The sequence below is a fragment of the Pleurodeles waltl genome, chromosome 10 (assembly GCF_031143425.1).
Source record: "Pleurodeles waltl isolate 20211129_DDA chromosome 10, aPleWal1.hap1.20221129, whole genome shotgun sequence".
Classification (NCBI taxonomy): domain Eukaryota; kingdom Metazoa; phylum Chordata; class Amphibia; order Caudata; family Salamandridae; genus Pleurodeles; species Pleurodeles waltl.
Window position 1 is genome coordinate 158,591,831 of NC_090449.1, and position 17,663 is coordinate 158,609,493.

Sequence of the window (17,663 nt, forward strand, 5' to 3'; positions counted from 1 at the left end):
GATGCTGCTGGGACCTTGGCACTGGCAGCTTGAGTTTTGGAGGAGGCCTTGCTGGGTGGGTCTTGCTCCTTGGCCGTGCTGCATGCTGGCCCCTTCTTCACCTTGGCAGGTGGCAGAATGGGTTGGTCCTTTGCAGATGTCGGTGGCACACTGGCTGCCTTGACGGGTGCCCCCTTTGATCCTCTGGGACTTGCAGGTATCACAGCATCCGCCGACTTGATGGGTGAGGTGCTGGCCTGGGATCTGGACACCCTGGCCCGAGGGGAAGGACTGGGGTGGGGGAGGCATAGGGAAGAGGTCTATGTTTGCCAGGAAAAGTTCTTTAGACATACTGGGACAGAAAGATGGAGACGGTTTGGGAGAGGAGGAAGAGGGAGTGGTTGTAGGAGGTGTATGTCTGCTGAGTTTGGGTGAAGGTGCATGGGATGGATGCTGTTGTGAGGTGGATGGCTGTTGGGTGGGTGGTTGCTTGCGTTTGTGTACTTTGGGAGGAAGGGTCACAGACACACTGGGAGAGGACACGGGATGTGTGCATGGTTGTGGGGTGGTGACTGCTCATGAGGGCCGTGTTGTGATGGGCGTGCTGGTGATGGAGGTAGTGGATGAAGATGTAGTGCATGCAGGTATGAGTAGAGATGCTACTGGGAGGGAGATGGACGAGGAAGAGGGGGGTCACGGTGGAGGCAGTGGATGTTGGTGTTTTTGCATGGGCATGGTGCTTGTGTGAGTGCCTGTGAGATGAAGTGTGATGCTTATGTTTGCCTGAGACACTTTTGTGTGGTGATTTGGGTGCATGCTGGTCTGAAGGTGTGCTTGGGGTAGGCTGAGGTAGAGGGGATTGGTTAGTGGAAGTTGGAGGGGGAGGCTGGACACAGGGACAATGGCTGCCGTCAGTGCTGAGGCCAGAACCTGAAATGCTCTCTGTTGGGCCGCCACGCCTGAGTGAATGCTCTCGGGTATGCATTTGTTTTTTGCAAATGCCTATCAACACCCTGGATGGCATTCAGAATGGTTGACTGCCCAATAGTGAGGGATCTCAGGAGGTCAATAGCCTCCTCACTGAGGGCAGCAGGGCTGACAGGGGCAGGGCCTTAGGTGCCTGGCACGAAGGAGATGTCCACCCTCCTGGGTGAGCAGGCACGGGAAACACACTGATGGGCTGCTGGGAGGGCGGTGCTGGTAGGGGTGGTGGCGCCTGTACCTGTTGTTGGGGGGCCACAAAGGTGTCTGCCACCATCAGGGAGCCTCCATCGGAGGAGGAGTCACTGTCAGTGGTCTCCTCTCCTGTCCCCGTCGTGGAGCTCCCCTCGCCCTCCGTCCCACTGTTGCCTTCACCCTCGGTGAATTCGGCCTCCAGGCTCATTTGGGATGCAGCACCCTCTGTCGCCCGTGCCTCTGCTCCTCTGCCAGATGATGCTAATGCACACAAGGACGAGGCGACAAAACAAAAAAGGGGGGGGGGGAGACAGAGGATATACTTGGTCAATGCTAGCAACACCACTACCGTTGGCGTACACAACACACAGGGAGCTGCCCTATGCACAAGGCCATGCCCAACCATTTACTGAGACAGTCACCAGCCCATGGGGTACAATGCCTAACCCTAGAATCTGCACACATGAAACCCACAGGACCCTGCACAGTAGTAGATGGCCACTTACACCATTGGGGTAGGACTGCGCCAGAGCCTGCACAAGGGACCTACCCTGCCATGATCGCCCTGGCCTAGGGGCACCCACAGCCCACATCCCCCCGCCAGCTATCTCCTAAAGCGCGCAGAGTCAGCTTTCAGAATCTGTATTCACCCCTTGTGGCTGCTGTGATGCCCTCAAGGGCCCCTCCAACTCCGGATAGGCCACCACCAGGATGCGGAACATCAGGGGGGGTCATGGTGCGACGGGCACCCTTTCCACATTGGGAGGCCAGACACAGCTGGGCCTCTGCCGTTTTCTTGGTCCAGCAGCGCAGGTCCTCCTATCTCTTGCGGCAGTGGGTACTCCGCCTGTAATAGACCCCCAGGGTCCGCACCTCCTTGGCGATGGCACTCCAAATACCCTTTTTCTGGTGGGCCTGGAGGGAAAAGACAGCAGAAAAGAAAATTACTCACCTGTCCGGACTGTCATACTCATTGCCCACCAGTTCCCAACCATGCCCTGATGCACATACACTGACCACCTCTCATGCAGCACTCAGGTCAGGACGCCTCAGCACCACCAACATGTGGCTTACATCCACACCACTACAAACATGCATTGCCCTCACATCACGCTCATAGTGTACTCACCTGTTTGTCTGGAGGACCGTTGAGTAATGTGTACTGGGGTAGGACCCCATCCACCAGTTTCTCCAACTCCTCCGCAGTGATGGCAGGGACCCTTTCCCCATACACATGAGCCATTGTTGCTTCCAGACACAGGTCACAGCAGCACTTGCAGTGTAGGTCCTCTCCTGTTGATGGTCAGGTAGCAAGTGAGTGAATAGTTAGAAAATGGCGGTGTCTCCACAACGGTGCATACCGTCACCACCTGGGTACATGGCCATTGGCTCCTGGAACCAATAGGGCCCAATATTAGCCAATGCGAATCTGCGTGGTGGTCATCGGCCGCCTACTGCGACGGCGCACAACGCCAGCGCACTTACCTCATTTCCACTTGTCCCTCCTCACAGGTCAGGCAGCCACCATTTCAGGGGGCACAGGGCATGGCACCTAACTGCAGCACAGCAGACATTGGCACAGCAACTGACTCTCAACTTCACATACTGCTTCTGTAAAGTAAAATCAGTGCAATATATACGGAACTATGACCCTCTGCTCACCGTTCACTTCCATAGGCTACATCCACTGAGTCAGATTATGAGATGGTGGCATCCTCCGGTGTACAGACCCCTGGTGGACCTGTCGACAATGGGGAACAGACACATTATCATCACATACAGACTTGATCGTGCCACAATCCAAGAACTGTGTGCCCAGTTGGAGCCAGACCTGATGTCAGCTATCCGCCAGCCCACAGGTATACCCCCTCTAGTGCAGGTCCTGTCAGTGCTCCATTTCCTGGCAAGTTGTTCCTTTCAAACTACAGTGGCCATGGCATCAGGGATGTCTCAGCCCATGTTTTCCAACGTGTTGACCAGAGTGTTGTCTGCCCTGCTTAAACACATGCGCAGCTACATCGTGTTCCCCCAGGTGGATGATTTGGCCACAGTGAAGGCTGACTTTTCTGCCCTGGGACATATCCCCAACATCATTGGTGCCATTGATGGTACACATGTAGCATGTGTCTCCCCGGAGAACTGAACAGGTTTACAGGAATAGAAAAACCTATTACTTGATGAATGTGCAGATGGTGTGTTTGGCGGACCTGTACATCTTGCATGTGAATGCCAAATATCCTGGCTCTGTGCATGACACATTTATATTGAGGAATAGCAACATCCCATATGTGATGGGCCAACTCCAGAGGCACAGGGTGTGGCTAATAGGTGAGCCAAAGGTCCCCACTGAGTATAAGTTGGTGACTGGGTATGGGATTGCCCCTAAGAGTTAGTGTGTATCTAACAGTTGTCACCCTATATTTGCAGGTGACTCTGGTTACCCCAACCTCTCATGGCTACTGACCCCAGTGAGGAATGCGAGGACAAGGGCAGAGGAACGTTACAATGATGCACATGGGCGTACAAGGAGGATAATTGAGAGAACCTTTGGTCTCCTGAAGGCCAGGTTACGGTTCCTCCATCTGACAGGTGGCTCCCTGTACTACTCACCCAAGAAGGTGTGCCAGATCATCATTGCATGTTGCATGTTGCACAATCTGGCCTTGAGATGCCAGATGCCTTTTCTGCAGGAGGATGTGCCTGGAGATGGTCTTGTGGCAGCGGTGGAGCCTGTGGACAGTGAGGAATAGGAGGCAGAGGAAGAAGATGTTGACAGCAGAACAAATATAATACAGCAGTACTTCCAGTGACACACAGGTAAGACACTGTAACTTCACTAATACATTTGAGATTCATTACACTGACTCCAGTGTGGTATTTGTTTCAGGGGTGTTTATTTATGTGGCAATAAGTATAGGGGTATGTGCAAGGGGCTGGGGCGATGGTAGAGGAATGTCCATTTAGAGTCCAGTCTCTTGGCATCACAGGTGCATTGTCCAAGGGGGCATAGGAAGGGGAGCAATGGCAGTTCAAGGTGGACTGGGTAGCAGAGTGGGACAGAAGGGTGACTATTAGGAGAGTCCTATTTCCTGGCGGGGGTCTTGGCAATGTTCTGTGTCTTTTCCTGGATCGCAGGGACCGTTTGTGGGGTGGTTCTCCTTCTGTAGGGGGTGAGGTGCTGGTGGCCTGTTGTTCCTGTGGCGGGGCCTCCTGTCCACTAGCGCCGGCGGAGGTGGAAGGCTGTTCCTCGGTTTGGCTAGTGTCAGGCGCCCTTTGTTGTGCCACTGCCTCCCTCATGATCTTGCCTATGTCAGCCAGCGCCCCTGCAATGGTGACCAGGATGGTGTAGATTTTTGTTAGGTCCTTCCTGATCCCCAGGTACTGTCCCTCCTGCAGCTGCTGGGTCTCCTGCAACTTGTCCAGTGCCTGGCCCTTGGTCTCCTGGGAATGGTGGTATGCTCTCAGGATGTTTGAGAGTGCCTCGTGGAGAGTGGGTTCCCTGGGCCTGTCTTCCCCCTGTCGCACAGCAGTCCTCCCAGCTTCCCTGTTGTCCTGTGCCTCTGTCCCCTGAACTGTGTACCCACTGCCACTGACCCCAGGCCCCTGATCTGCCTGGGTTTGTGGGGTTGCCTGGGGTCCCTGTAGTGGTGGACACACTGCTGATTGGCATGTCCTAGGACAGTGGAATGGGCCCATTGGGTGGGTACTGTGCTGGTGTTTCTTGAGGGGGGGTGGCTCTGTGGTGGGTTGGGACTGTGGTAGGGTAACCGACTGTCCAGAGGCCCCTGATGGGCCAGGTTGGTCATCCTGATCCAGGCGTGCAGAGCTGCTGTCGTCACTGTGGGCCTCTTCGGGGGGGGGGGGAATTGATGTAGCTGGCACCTCCACTCCGGTGACGTTGAGTAGGGGTCCTGTTGGATGAAAATGCATTCTTAACGTATCTGCGTGTGCCATCTTGTATGTGGGTGTGTTTTCCTGTATGATTGTGCTTTCCCTGTTAGCTTGGCCTTGTGTGGGTGGTGAATTTGTGGGCTGGCTGAGTCTCCCTACTGGGCATGCTTGGGTCATGGGTGTCCATGCAGGTCTGTGAGTGGTGTCCATGCATTGATGTTGCATGCAGGGCTTGGTGTTGGGATGGATGGGTTGTGTGGGGTATATGTGAGGTGATGGAGTGATGGGCGTGAGGGTAGGGGTGGGGGTATGTAATGGCATGCAGGTAGGGTGGGGGATGTAGTAGTAAAGATTTGACTTACAAGAGTCTAGTCCTCCTGCTACTCCTGCAAGGCCCTAAGGATGCATTATTGCCAAGACTTGCTTCTCCCATGTTGTTAGTTGCGGGGGAGGAGGCGGGGGTCCACCGCCAGTTCTCTGTACAGCAATCTGGTGTCTTTCAGCCACGGAACGCACCTTCCCCTGTAGGTCGTTCCACCTCTTCCTGATGTCATCCCTTGTTCTGGGGTGCTGTCCCACGGCGTTGACCCTGTCCACGGCTCTCTGCCATAGCTCCATCTTCCTTGCAATGTAGGTCTGCTGCACCTGTGATCTGAATAGCTGTGGCTCTACCCGGATGATTTCCTCCACCATGACCCTAAGCTCCTCCTCTGAAAATCTGGGGTGTCTTTCGGGTGCCATGGATGAGGTGTGAGTGATATGTGTGAAGATGTGTGGGGTGATCTGTGGGGTGATGTGTTGTGGTGTATGCTGTGATGTGCGTGAATGGTGTATGGGTGAGGGTGTTCTGTGCCTCTGATTGAGTTGGTGCTCCTTGCTTGTCTCTCTGTGCTTGATCTCTTTTTTTTTTCACTGTAAGGGGTTGTGGGTATTGTGGGTGGGTGTTTTATATTGGATTGGGTGTGTGGGTGTGGTGTGTTTATGTGTGTCAGGTGTGTGAATTTTGAATTGTCCAATGTGGTGTAGTTTTGGAAGTGTGAATGTATTTTGAGCGCGGCTGTATGTACCGCCAATGGTTTACCGCAATTGAAAGACCGCCGTGGTGATTCGTGGGTCGTGATACTGTGGGCATATTCCTGTTGGCGTAACGGTGTGGGTTTTGGTACCCCCTTTTTATCACTGACCTTTGGTCTAGCGGTCTTGTGTGGGTGTCTGTATTGTGGTGGAATTCTATGTGTGGGTTATAATACCCATGGCGGATTTCCGCCGCGGTCACTGTATGTTGGCTGCCATCAGCACGGCAGTAGGCAGCATTTACCGCTACAGTTGTAATGAGGGCCTAAGTGAAGTGCCATCTTGCCACTTCCTTTCCCTGGCAATGCAGCTATATCTGCTGCTTTAATTGATTTACCTGGTTGCAGTTGTGGGCAGTGCCAGGTACTTACTGCACCACACTGTTGTGTCACTAAATCAGCCCTGCTTCCTGGGATCTATTACATCACCTTTCTACCGATGCAGAGGACAATCAGGTGGTGATCTCCAACTTTACTGCCTTCCTTCCTTCCTGTTTGGTCCTTCTCAGTCATGTGCACAGTGGTTCTTCAACTAGATGGGCAAACAACATTTGTCAGCTGTATACTTATATTATTTTTTATCAGTCCTTTAAATTTGAAGGATGTATTTTAAGATGTTTCTCATCTAGCAGTAGTAATTTCTCGAATTATGCATTTCAGGATGCTGTGTATATGATTTCTTTGATGTACACCTGTTCTAGTTCAATGTGCAATTAATGTATTCCTGCCTGCCTTGTACACATTTTGATATTTACTGTATGTCTACTCAAGGGTTCAATGTGTGTATTTCAGTTTAGAGCACGTATATTTCAGTAAATTTTAAAGTTAATGCAAATGAGTAAGCAATATAAACATCTCCATGTCTAATGCATTCATTTCAGTTCTTGCTGTTTAAAATATGTTTTTTACTTGTATATTGAGGTGTCTTTCCCCATGACCTTAGTTTACCTGTGTTGCTGCCCTAATGTTCTCTACATGACCCCTCCTTTTCCCTGCACATATTGTGGTTTTGGCATGTTTATCTTTATCATGTTTCACCTCCATGGCAGGTGCAGTGTATGTTTCAAATTTGTAGGCTTCCACCTAACATTTATTTACATTTTCTTATTTTTTTACTCCTGTTTCTCCGAATCTGGCATGACACAGAAGATTTGTGCATACTGACACAAAATTAAAATGTAGAAAAATCTTAAGTAACATGGCCCATAGATAATACAACTGTTTTGAAAACGTGGATTTTAAATTACTTTCTCAATTTGATTTAGGGTGCCAGAGAACATAGTGGAACTAATCATTTGTTCCAAAAATACTCCACTAGACTAGAGAAAAGTTGTTTTAACTTTTAGGATGTTTTATATCTCTGCACTTCTAAGAAAAATGTGACCTTACTTGGGGAATATATAGAGTTTTCAGAGATTTTATTCATTGACGTTAAAGGGTAGGTGAGGTATGAGGTATTGCCTTACAGAAATGTCTTTTCATCGTAAATTAGGACTGGCCTAGAGAGGTAACCTGTGGAGGCAGGTGTGATATTTTCATGCCTTTTCACTCTTCATAAGATGCTGGCAACAAAACCAACTTCAGTGTCACCAATTATGGTTTCCTAAGTCAGGCTGGTACTTCATTGCAAAGGTCAATCTCAGACAGTTTGGAAGCCTGCACCATTGTTGTTAAGTCTAATCATGCATTACATGTTAATGGCACAATGTATAAATGGGTGGTAGCTGGCAGATGTTGAGTTGTCAGCATAGTATTATATGGTGGGCAGCAAGCTCACTACCTCAGTTTCCAAGCCAGTGAATTTCTTGCCAGCACCACATCAATGGCACATTCACTTTAGCAGGCTAAAGATTCGTACATTAAAAACTCAAGGTTCAAAGAAACAGTCAGCCACTCTGGTAGATCTCTCCAATACAGGCAGATATACCAGACACATTAATACTGGAGTAGCTGTACCCCATACGCTTATGGATGCATGCTTCTAAATTAGGCATCATGCAGCAAAGTGATGGCGAGAAAGAGAAGCAGTCATGACAACGGGTATAGGGCCAGACTGACCTAATACAGAATCCTCCATGAGGGGGTTTTCAGAATGTCTCCTCTCCAAACTCCTCTTCAGCATTAAAATGCATTTCCAAAATATTAAATAGATGTGTTATGAGAAGTAATCCCACACCAGAGTTAAAAAATATAACAAACATCAACCAGGAAATGTCTGAAGAAACAGACAAAATAATCATATTTTTGTGCTGTGAAATCACAGAGCTAAACTGTAGATGGGTAGCATCATTAATAGGGCTGTTTCCACGGAGACTTGTCAAGTGGCATCTGAAACAATAAGATCAAAGTTCAGACCTTGTATTGTGTCATTTGAATCTTGAGTTGGAAATCTACTTATTTATACTTACCCCATCAACATTTTGTTTATTGCGTACTAGAGCCACATGAGTTTGAGCTTGTCCCTGCGCCCCCAGGAGCTATTCCCATGGGTGAGCTATAAGAGGGGGAGGAGTCATGGAAAAGCCTACAGTATTATGGCCTTGCTCGCTCTTGCCTGCATCCCTTGGCAAACTCAACCAAAACAAATTAAAATAAATGTATACCTGGAATACTGGTGACCCTCCCCGTACCTCACTGTCCTGACCCCCCTCCTTTCCTGTAATACTTTAGAAAAGTGTGTACCTGATGTTCTCCCACTTTCCTGAGCTCCCTCACTAGTTCTAACTCCCTAAATTTAGTTAACATACCTGTTAAAATAAAAATGAATGTGAAGTCATATGTAGGGTTAAGTCGTGCTTTATTTATCACTACATCATAATGTGTCTCCAGGCTTGCCACTGACAGAAGCCTTCACCAACATTCTAAGTCAAGCTTCATGCCAAGGTTCTGAACAGGAAGTGCCAAATGCTAGGAGGGGAGAAGGTAGGAAAAGAGTGTAGAGGATAAGGGAGGGAAAGGAAAGAATGAAGGTTTTGAGGTTATACCACATCTCATTTCATTGCAATGAAAACGCTTAGAAAGATTGTAACAGATCTCCCTTCATAGTACAAAAAGAAATATACCATGAGGTAAAATATTCACCTAAGAATTATAGACTTACAGACTGTAGTATAATGTGTAAGGGCCAACGACCACGGAAGCACAGCCAACAGGCTGGCGGTGCTTCCTGGCCAATTCTGACCGCGGCGGTAAAGCCGCGGTCAGAAAAGGGAAACCGGCGGTTTCCCGCCGGTTTTCCCCTGGCCAAAGGAATCCTCCATGGCGGCGCTGCAAGCAGCGCCACCATGGGGATTCCGACCCCCTTCCCGCCAGCCTGTTCCTGGCGGTTTACACCGCCAGGAAGAGGCTGGCGGGAACGGGTGTCGTGGGGCCCCCTAACAGAGCCCCAGCAAGATTTTCAGTGTCTGCTTGGCAGACACTGAAAATCGCGACGGGTGCCACTGCACCCGTCGCACGTCAGCAAATCCGCCGGCTCCATTCGGAGCCGGCTTCATCTTTGCTGGGGCTTTCCCGCTGGGCCGGCGGGCGATCTTTTGCATATCGCCCGCCAGCCCAGCGGGAAAGTCGGAATGCCCCCCGCGGTCATCTGACCGCGGGGCGGTGTTTGGGCGGTTTCCCAATGACCCCCTATGTCTGAAAATGTGCTGTACTGGAAAACAATTCAGTGTTCTGAGAATACTACATGCTAAGGGAACTAGAGAAGATAAGAGGAATACACAGGCCACAACCATCCACTAGTACGTCATTTAGTCTCCCTGATATTTTGGTAGATGCACTTCTCTTCTGCCTCTAACTGTGTACGTGGAGCAATTGTCTTCATTGATATTGTAGCACCCAACCCTGGGTTGCTGGCTTCTGTGGTCAAACTGTCTTCATGTTGACATAAACATTTCCAGTGCTGGGAGCATTGGTGATTGCCTCCTTTTTTTGGAAGCTGGGCATCCCTCTAATTCTGTGTTGGATGTATGCTAACAATGTAGTGCTTCTTAGCCAGACCAAAATCTGTCTCCAAAGGCCCCTGGAGGCCACAGCCCAATACTCTGACTCTAATGCTATGGAGATTAATTGGAAAAGTCCATAATAATGATCCAGGGAAAATCAACTAGGAATCCTCACCAGTGGTTCATGGGCAAGGACAAAATTGAGCAGGTGCAAGAAAACAAGTACCTGAGCATGCTTGTTGATAGACAGGGACACTTAAAACCCCTTTTGGGGCTTATGCGCCAGAAGTCACTTGCTCTCACTGCCGCCTTCATGCACATCAAAGCAGCCACATGATTATCTGTTTTTGTACCACTGCTGAAAATAGCCCACACCAAGCTAATTTTCACCATTTTCTACAGTAGCAAAGTTCTAAGGGGGCGAGATGCTGTCCATTTGGATAAAGCCATAATCAGACTTCTCAAGGCTGTCTTTCTTTTGTCAGCATATGTATCTCCAGCTCAGCTTCGCCTTGAATTCGGCTTAGTCAAGCAAAGCATTGCAAGGCAGGGTGCCTACATAAAACTGTGCTACAAAGTAAAGGAAGCTAATTGCGAGATGTTAAAATTCCATCTATGGTCTGAAATCAAAGGTAGAATCCGCTCCCTGGCTAGAGATTATCTTGCTAACTCCCAGGCGTCATTAGACTTAACAGAACAATGGGAGACCTTTGCCTCCCTAGTCCCAGACCAAGACCATGGTCACCCGGCACATTCAATAGGGTTCGCTGCTTGCGGACAAAATATAATTTGCACAGAGACGGCACAGCTGGCTCACATTGGCGTCTTACACCAAGCTAGCACCCTAGCCATATCTGGGCATAGCCATCAAACCCGAGCTCAAAGCAGCATTCATAAGATTTAGGATGGGCTGCCTGCCCTCACCACTACATCTACCCCCATGGATGCATACCAGCACAGCAGAGCTCTACCGGCTATGTGGAAAATCTCTTAAGACTCTGGTCCACTAAATCTGTATTTGCAAAGCTAACATACAGGATCGAAGATCTATTCTAAGAACATTCTAGAATAAGAAGGGGTTATGCCAGTGTAGGCCCACGGTACGAGCCTGCTTCAACGCAATGGACATGTATTTATGCTGCAGGCTTTCAAGATTCTGGTTCAACCAGAAAATTACTAGCTCGGCAGATGTTCTCGCCCCAGTAATTCTCCAAGGTCCTGATGAAAGGCCCTTACACAACTTGTGGAGAAGTGACACCTTCTAACATCCATAGGTCGGGGTCTGTGGCCTTTGACACTAGCAGTATTTTATCAAATGGTCCATGTTGTGGAGAAGTGTGGCTCAATGGTTAGAGCAGCAGACCCTGAAGCAGAGATCTGGCTCAAGACCAGGGTTCAAGTCCCGCTTTGGCAGGTCTTGGGCTCAGTTCCCTTTGACCAGATAATTCTCGCCTCAGTGCCTAATCTAATTCATGGGTCCAACTCTGGGCAATAGCTTGCTTAATGTCCACAACAGCCCCAACAGTGCTTGGATGCCTGGCTTCACCCTGGGGGTGCCCAGGAGTGGGCACCTCACAGGGAAAAGCCAGGAGGGGTTCCATAGTGGTATGAGTACAGCGCCTTGAGACCCTAACGGGTGAGTAGTGCACTATACAAGTGCAAATTTACAATTTTTATGTTGGCCTCTTCTTTTTTTTATTCACTGTTATCAATTTATGTGTTTGAAAGCTATTTAATATCTGAAGATTGTAATACGCACTCAATGCCAAGGTTTTAACTTACTGTGCACTTAATAAAATAAGCTTGAAATTCACTTCTTCTTTAGTTGAGGAAATGGGAGCAAATTTGTGAATTTATTCAGTGTCTCACCTCCTTCCTCTCAGGCTCTAGTTATGCCTGCTTAATTCCTTGTCAAGCATAATTGTCCTGTAATATGGCAGAATACAAGAGGAACTCCCCAGACTGCTTGTGGTCAAATTTGTTTCACCAGGAAGGTGTTACGAAGATCTTTTGTGAACATATAATGTGAGTTGGTTAATTCTTTGGGCTAGTTAGAAGCACCTACTTATTGATGTTGCTCAGCCAATATCAACTGATGCAGTGTTTCTAAAATCTGCAGCCTGATACATCACAGATAGGATGGTGGGTGTTAGTGGCAGCACCTAATCTCCCAAACCTGGGGTATGAATGGGAGTAGATGCATTTGTATATTTTTCGCCGTCTACCATCCTCAAACATTTGAACAGGGATCTCTGCGTGGAGTTTAGGCTATCAAATAATGTATTGAATTTGTGCCAGCCAATGAAAATGCTTCATGTGTGATATCTCCCTCCTGCTTTCATGACACAGTTGTATGGGTTATGACTGATACTCAATCCTACACCGATATATCCATTAACTATCCCATCCAATTCTTTGCACAGCTCATACGAAATCTAGTAGCATGTGTTAATATGTAGAATTCCTCAAGTAATGGTGTAATTTTATTGCAGAAACTTTCCCCATAATTGTGTTCAGTATTTTATTTAATCGTATTCATTTTGCATATATATATTTTTGAGGGGAGGAGGAGTGAGGAGTGGTGTTTATTCATTGATTAATTTTGACTTTTGGGTTCTGGAATAATCAAGGAAAAGAGGGCATTTTTTAATTGAAACTAGCATTGCAGTTAGACTAATTAAACTTTACAACCCAAAATCTTGCTACTCAACAAGTCAACTGGCTATCGATTTAGAAGTTGTACACACAAAAGTGTGTTTTGATTGCTGATCATGTTGCCTTGACAAATCCCCTGGCCCGTTGTCAAAAGAAGTAACAGTTTCTTAACTGTGTTGGTTTGCTGGACTGATTGTAAACCCAGAAGAGTTTAAAATGATGCTCTTACCCTATGTTTTAGTGACCGTCTCCCGGGTGCTGGAGGCTGATGCTGAGAAGATCCAGACACAGCTGCATCGCCAGTACAGCGAGGAATATTACACCTACAGCAACGTGCCATGGAAAATATACATAAGGAAAGAGGTATGAACGCAGGCAGACTAGCCAGACAACAGTTCAGCTGTGGTAAACCTAAAGGCCCACAGCCCTTTCAGAAGCTAAAAGTATGCTAAAACGAGTTTAGACACAATAACTCTTATCATTGAACATCCCAGCCCTGCCTTTGTGTTTTATAAATGTTTTCCCTCTGCAAGATTATTTTCTCATACTTTTAGAGCAGCTTCTTATGCAACTTTCATTGTCACGTCATATTACAGAGACAGACAGCAGTGACCCATGTGGCCAGGTAAGTAAAGTGCTAGAACTCTTGAATTCCATACCCATTCATTACCTCCTGGTGTATCTGCTTCCTTACTTTGTAGATGCTGTGCCCCTGTGTAGGCTTCCTCAAGCAAGCAAGACACAGCACCCAAGGAAGCACACACCGCAAAGGAAAGTGTAGGCCCTGGGCTTACTAAAACACTCTCCTCACTAGACAACTGATCCACACGTCCCAGGGACCATAAAACCTTCATATCTCATCTTTTTGGTAAAAGAGTGGGGCTCAATCCAACTCCTAAATGCCAAGGACAGAGTGCTGACCTTCAAAATATATTTATTGGCAAGGAATCATAAAAAGGCATGATGGAGCACAGGTGCAAGGCTAGTGTCTGTTTTTGTTAAATGTTCAAGTTATCTGCTGTTCAAGCTGCTGCTATCAGTTCGAGATCTTCTCAGGCTTATTCCGGAGAAGCATCATGTTTACGGATTTACAGACCTTTGAGGATCCAGAGGCAAGCAAAGTTAAGTAATGCTTAAGGTTGGGTGGTCTGTGTTGTGAAATAAGTAATTGTTCCATTCTGCTATATTGAAACCATAGATAAAAGTCCTATCAACACTTATAAGGGCTAAATATGGACGTTTATAGGGCAGGAATGTGTATGCCTGGATATGCCTGGTGTAGAGAGGTTTTCAGAACCTGTGAATACATAATGTGTGTGGAAGAATGTTTACGTTGTGCATCAGCTGTTTCTTTTAATGCTTCTATCAGTTCTATGCAGCAGCATGGCAGGCATAAGTTGAAGGCCCTCATCACTGTAAAAACTACCTTTGTTGGCTTGGTTCAGTAGCCTTAAATAGGACTTCATAAGCAGAAGGCATTTCCAGTGCATGTTTAAATGAGTGTAAAAGAAGTTTGAGCAAGGATCTCAGCCACACCATTCATCAACAAATGTTAATAAGCCCAGCTGAAGTAATGGTTATTTCAAAGCCACAGCAGAGCTTTTAACATATTCTCCAAAGAGGCTTCAGAACTGAACAATCCTGTAGAAGCTCTAGGCAACCTCTGTGGAGTCAATACATATGGCTCGAAACCCCAAATATATGTTGATACACCACCGTTCCCCTAAACAACACAGATTTAGAACTCAGCAGATGGGTCACTCCGTCTGCCGAAATGTAAATTCCATTCTAACCTATGAGATTTACATTTCGGCGGACAGGATATCAGTGACGGAGTGAACTGTCTACCGAGTTCTCAATCAGGCCCAAAGTGTTTTTTACTACATAAACTCACCTTAGAGGTGTTTTGACAGTCATAGTTTGGACTCCCTTGAAACAGTAACATTAATTAGGGTGTGTGGTGTGGCTTTGGGATTGGGTTTGACTCATCCAAAATTACATTGTCTAAGGGGGGGAAGTAACCTTCTCCTAAAGTGCTCTGTTTGACAGGTGAAAGAAACTTTGTCAGTAACCAGAGTTCAATTCTTGAAGAGTTGTGGTCCAGAGGGTAGGGCATAGATAAGAAGGATGTGTTGTGCAAATTTTATTGGAACTAGTGCCCACTTCTATTTATGGATCATCCAAAGCAGGATATTCCACGTCTAATACTGGATAGTTTCAATATAGCTGTTGCCTAGACATGCCTTTCCCTCCACTGGAAATGTTTTTAAAGAAAATCTGCCTCAATTAAGCATTTTGTTATGTTAACTTGATATGTGAGAGCTATGGATTAAGAAAACAATTGGTGCCCGATCAAGACTTTACTAAACTATTTTCTGCTGTTACTCAATAATAAATGATATTTTTCTGCCAAAAAGGCAGTTAGATTCATACGTCAAGGACTGAAAATGTTGCAGGAGTTTAAAAAATGGGTTGTCAAGAAGGTGCTCAGTATGCCAGCAGAACAGGACACCATTAACGACTTAGCGTATTGACTCAAAGTTTGCATATTGCTTCCATGCTACAGGCTCAAACACAACAAAGGTCTATTTCATCAGATGTTTTTCTGCAAGGAGTGAGTGTGATATTTTAGAAGTCGGTGTCGAATAGCAGAGCCAACACATATTTATTAAACAAGTGCTCATTCTAGCTTCCATTTGTCAAATGGCCCCTACCCTAACACTTGCCATTACTTTACTGGAATATTGTGAACCAAGCATTGTCCTACAAAAATATTGTGGGGGCAATTTTCAACTACCAAAATGTTGTCAAAGTAAGTGCATATAGCTAACTAAGGGGGTGATTCCAACTCTGGCGGGCGGCGGAGGCCGCCCGCCAGACTTCCCCCGACAGAACACCGCTCCGCGGACCTAAGACCGCTGCGGTGATTCTGTGTTTCCCGCTAGGCTGGCGGGCGACCGCCAGAAGGCCGCCCGCCAGCCCAGTGGGAAACCCCTTCCCACGAGGAAGCCGGCTCCGAATGGAGCCGGCGGAGTGGGAAGGTGCGACGGGTGCAGTTGCACCCGTCGCGAATTTCAGTGTCTGCTAGGCAGACACTGAAATTCTTTGTGGGGCCCTCTTACGGGGGCCCCTGCAGTGCCCATGCCATTGGCATGGGCACTGCAGGGGCCCCCAGGGGCCCCACGACACCCCATACCGCCATCCTGTTCCTGGCGGGCGAACCGCCAGGAACAGGATGGCGGTATGGGGTGTCGGAATCCCCATGGCGGCGCAGCAAGCTGCGCCGCCATGGAGGATTCCATAGGGCAGCGGAAAACCGGCGGGACACCGCCGGTTTTCCTGTTCTGACCGCGGCTACACCGCCGGGGTCGGAATGACCCCCTAAGTGTATATGATATTTCCAAATATGTGTGCCATGACAATATATACCTTCAAGGAATGTAGAAACAGAGTTAAGAATTAGAAATCTATACTTAACTATATATACTTACCTTCAACAATACTTTGTTTACTGATATTAAGGGCGCAATATTTTTGTAGGATGGTACTTATGTCCTTGGTTGTCTAGTATACAACCCTTTCTTGCAGTTATATGCACACATTGATAATCACTGAGAAATTCAAGAAGTTGTTAATCGTCTAGGTCAAATTTTTTTTATAAAATCCTACCCTTTTACTGTCATTAGAAAGCAGATGGCTATGTTGCTTATGAAGCCACTTCTGCCGCTGCAATAACTACGTGATATGCTTCCAGGGGATTAAGTTGCAATGGGGCGATTCAGTCTGCAGTGTCTGCCACATAATTTGATTCATTCATGAAATATGGGAAAACCTGTCTCAAATCTTCCCTCTGCCCTCAAAACCTGTTTTCTGATCATAAACTAACAACTTGGGGGTTCATCAGTATCTGCATATTATGCACATTTGTACTTTCCCTTCCTGGTGAGCAATACCCTTGCTTTGCTTAAAAAAGTCTAATTTTATTTATTGTAGGTATTTTATCCCAAAGACAGCTTCAATAACCCCTTGGTGCTGGACCTCATCTTCAAGCAGGTGAGGCTATAGTGTTACAGTGTGGCAGTGATGTGTGAATGGCATCTAAAGCCTTTGTGTGTTTGTTATACCGTGAAACACCTGATGCCATTAATGGGGAACCATGAGTTCTTTATTAAAACGACAGACACATTGCACCACCCACATGAAATTCCCACATTGGAGACATCGTGTGCATAAAATTGAGACCAGGCTTTGAAATATGTCTAAAAATAATGGATAATGTATACTATTTGTGGTTTGAGCTAGAGGCAAGAATTTGCAATTGATAGTGGATTTCCAGGCCAAAATATAGTGCCTCAAAAGCAGGGAAATCTGACTCTGTTACTTAATTGAAACATGTGCATAAGGTGGTATAGATTTATTGCAATATTCTTCCATCTCATCCAGACCCTGCATGTATTAACTGGGTATGGCTCAGATTGGAGGAAGGATGGCAGGATAGTTGTGCAGCTGTCCATTTCTGTAACTCCCTGCTCGGGGTAACGTACTGAGCTTTATGCACATTTCCATTAACTCACTTGTGCAGTTGGAACCTGTGCCAAAATTAATTTAGGAATAAGATAATTGTTCAGAATGATTCTTAACTCATAGTGTCCTCCATTTGTTTTAGTGATCTAGAGGTGTCTTGATAAGGATACATACTGACTGACTTATGTCGCAGGGAAAATGTGGCCCCTTCATAAGCTGCTTGAACACTAAGGCCCTCATTCTGACCCTGGCGGTCGGCGGAGAGACGGCGGTCGGACCGCGAACAGACCGGCGGTATTAAAAATGGCATTCTGACCGCGGCGGTCCCCGCCGCGACCGACCGCCACTTCTCCACTCCGACCGCCGCGGCGGTCATGACCGCGGGGCTGGAGTTTGCGCACTCCGGCCCGGCGGTCGTCCCAAG

The 17,663-nt window shown here is 47.4% G+C and overlaps 1 protein-coding gene across 1 annotated transcript in view; it reads left to right on the forward strand.

The window, feature by feature from the left end:
- Positions 1-17,663, forward strand: part of MYO15A (myosin XVA) — a 761,224-nt gene that overhangs the window by 488,585 nt on the left and 254,976 nt on the right. Inside the window, exons 46-47 of the mRNA XM_069212299.1 lie at positions 12,957-13,078; positions 16,709-16,768. Coding sequence (XP_069068400.1) covers positions 12,957-13,078; positions 16,709-16,768 — 182 coding nt within the window. The remainder of the gene's footprint in view (positions 1-12,956; positions 13,079-16,708; positions 16,769-17,663) is intronic.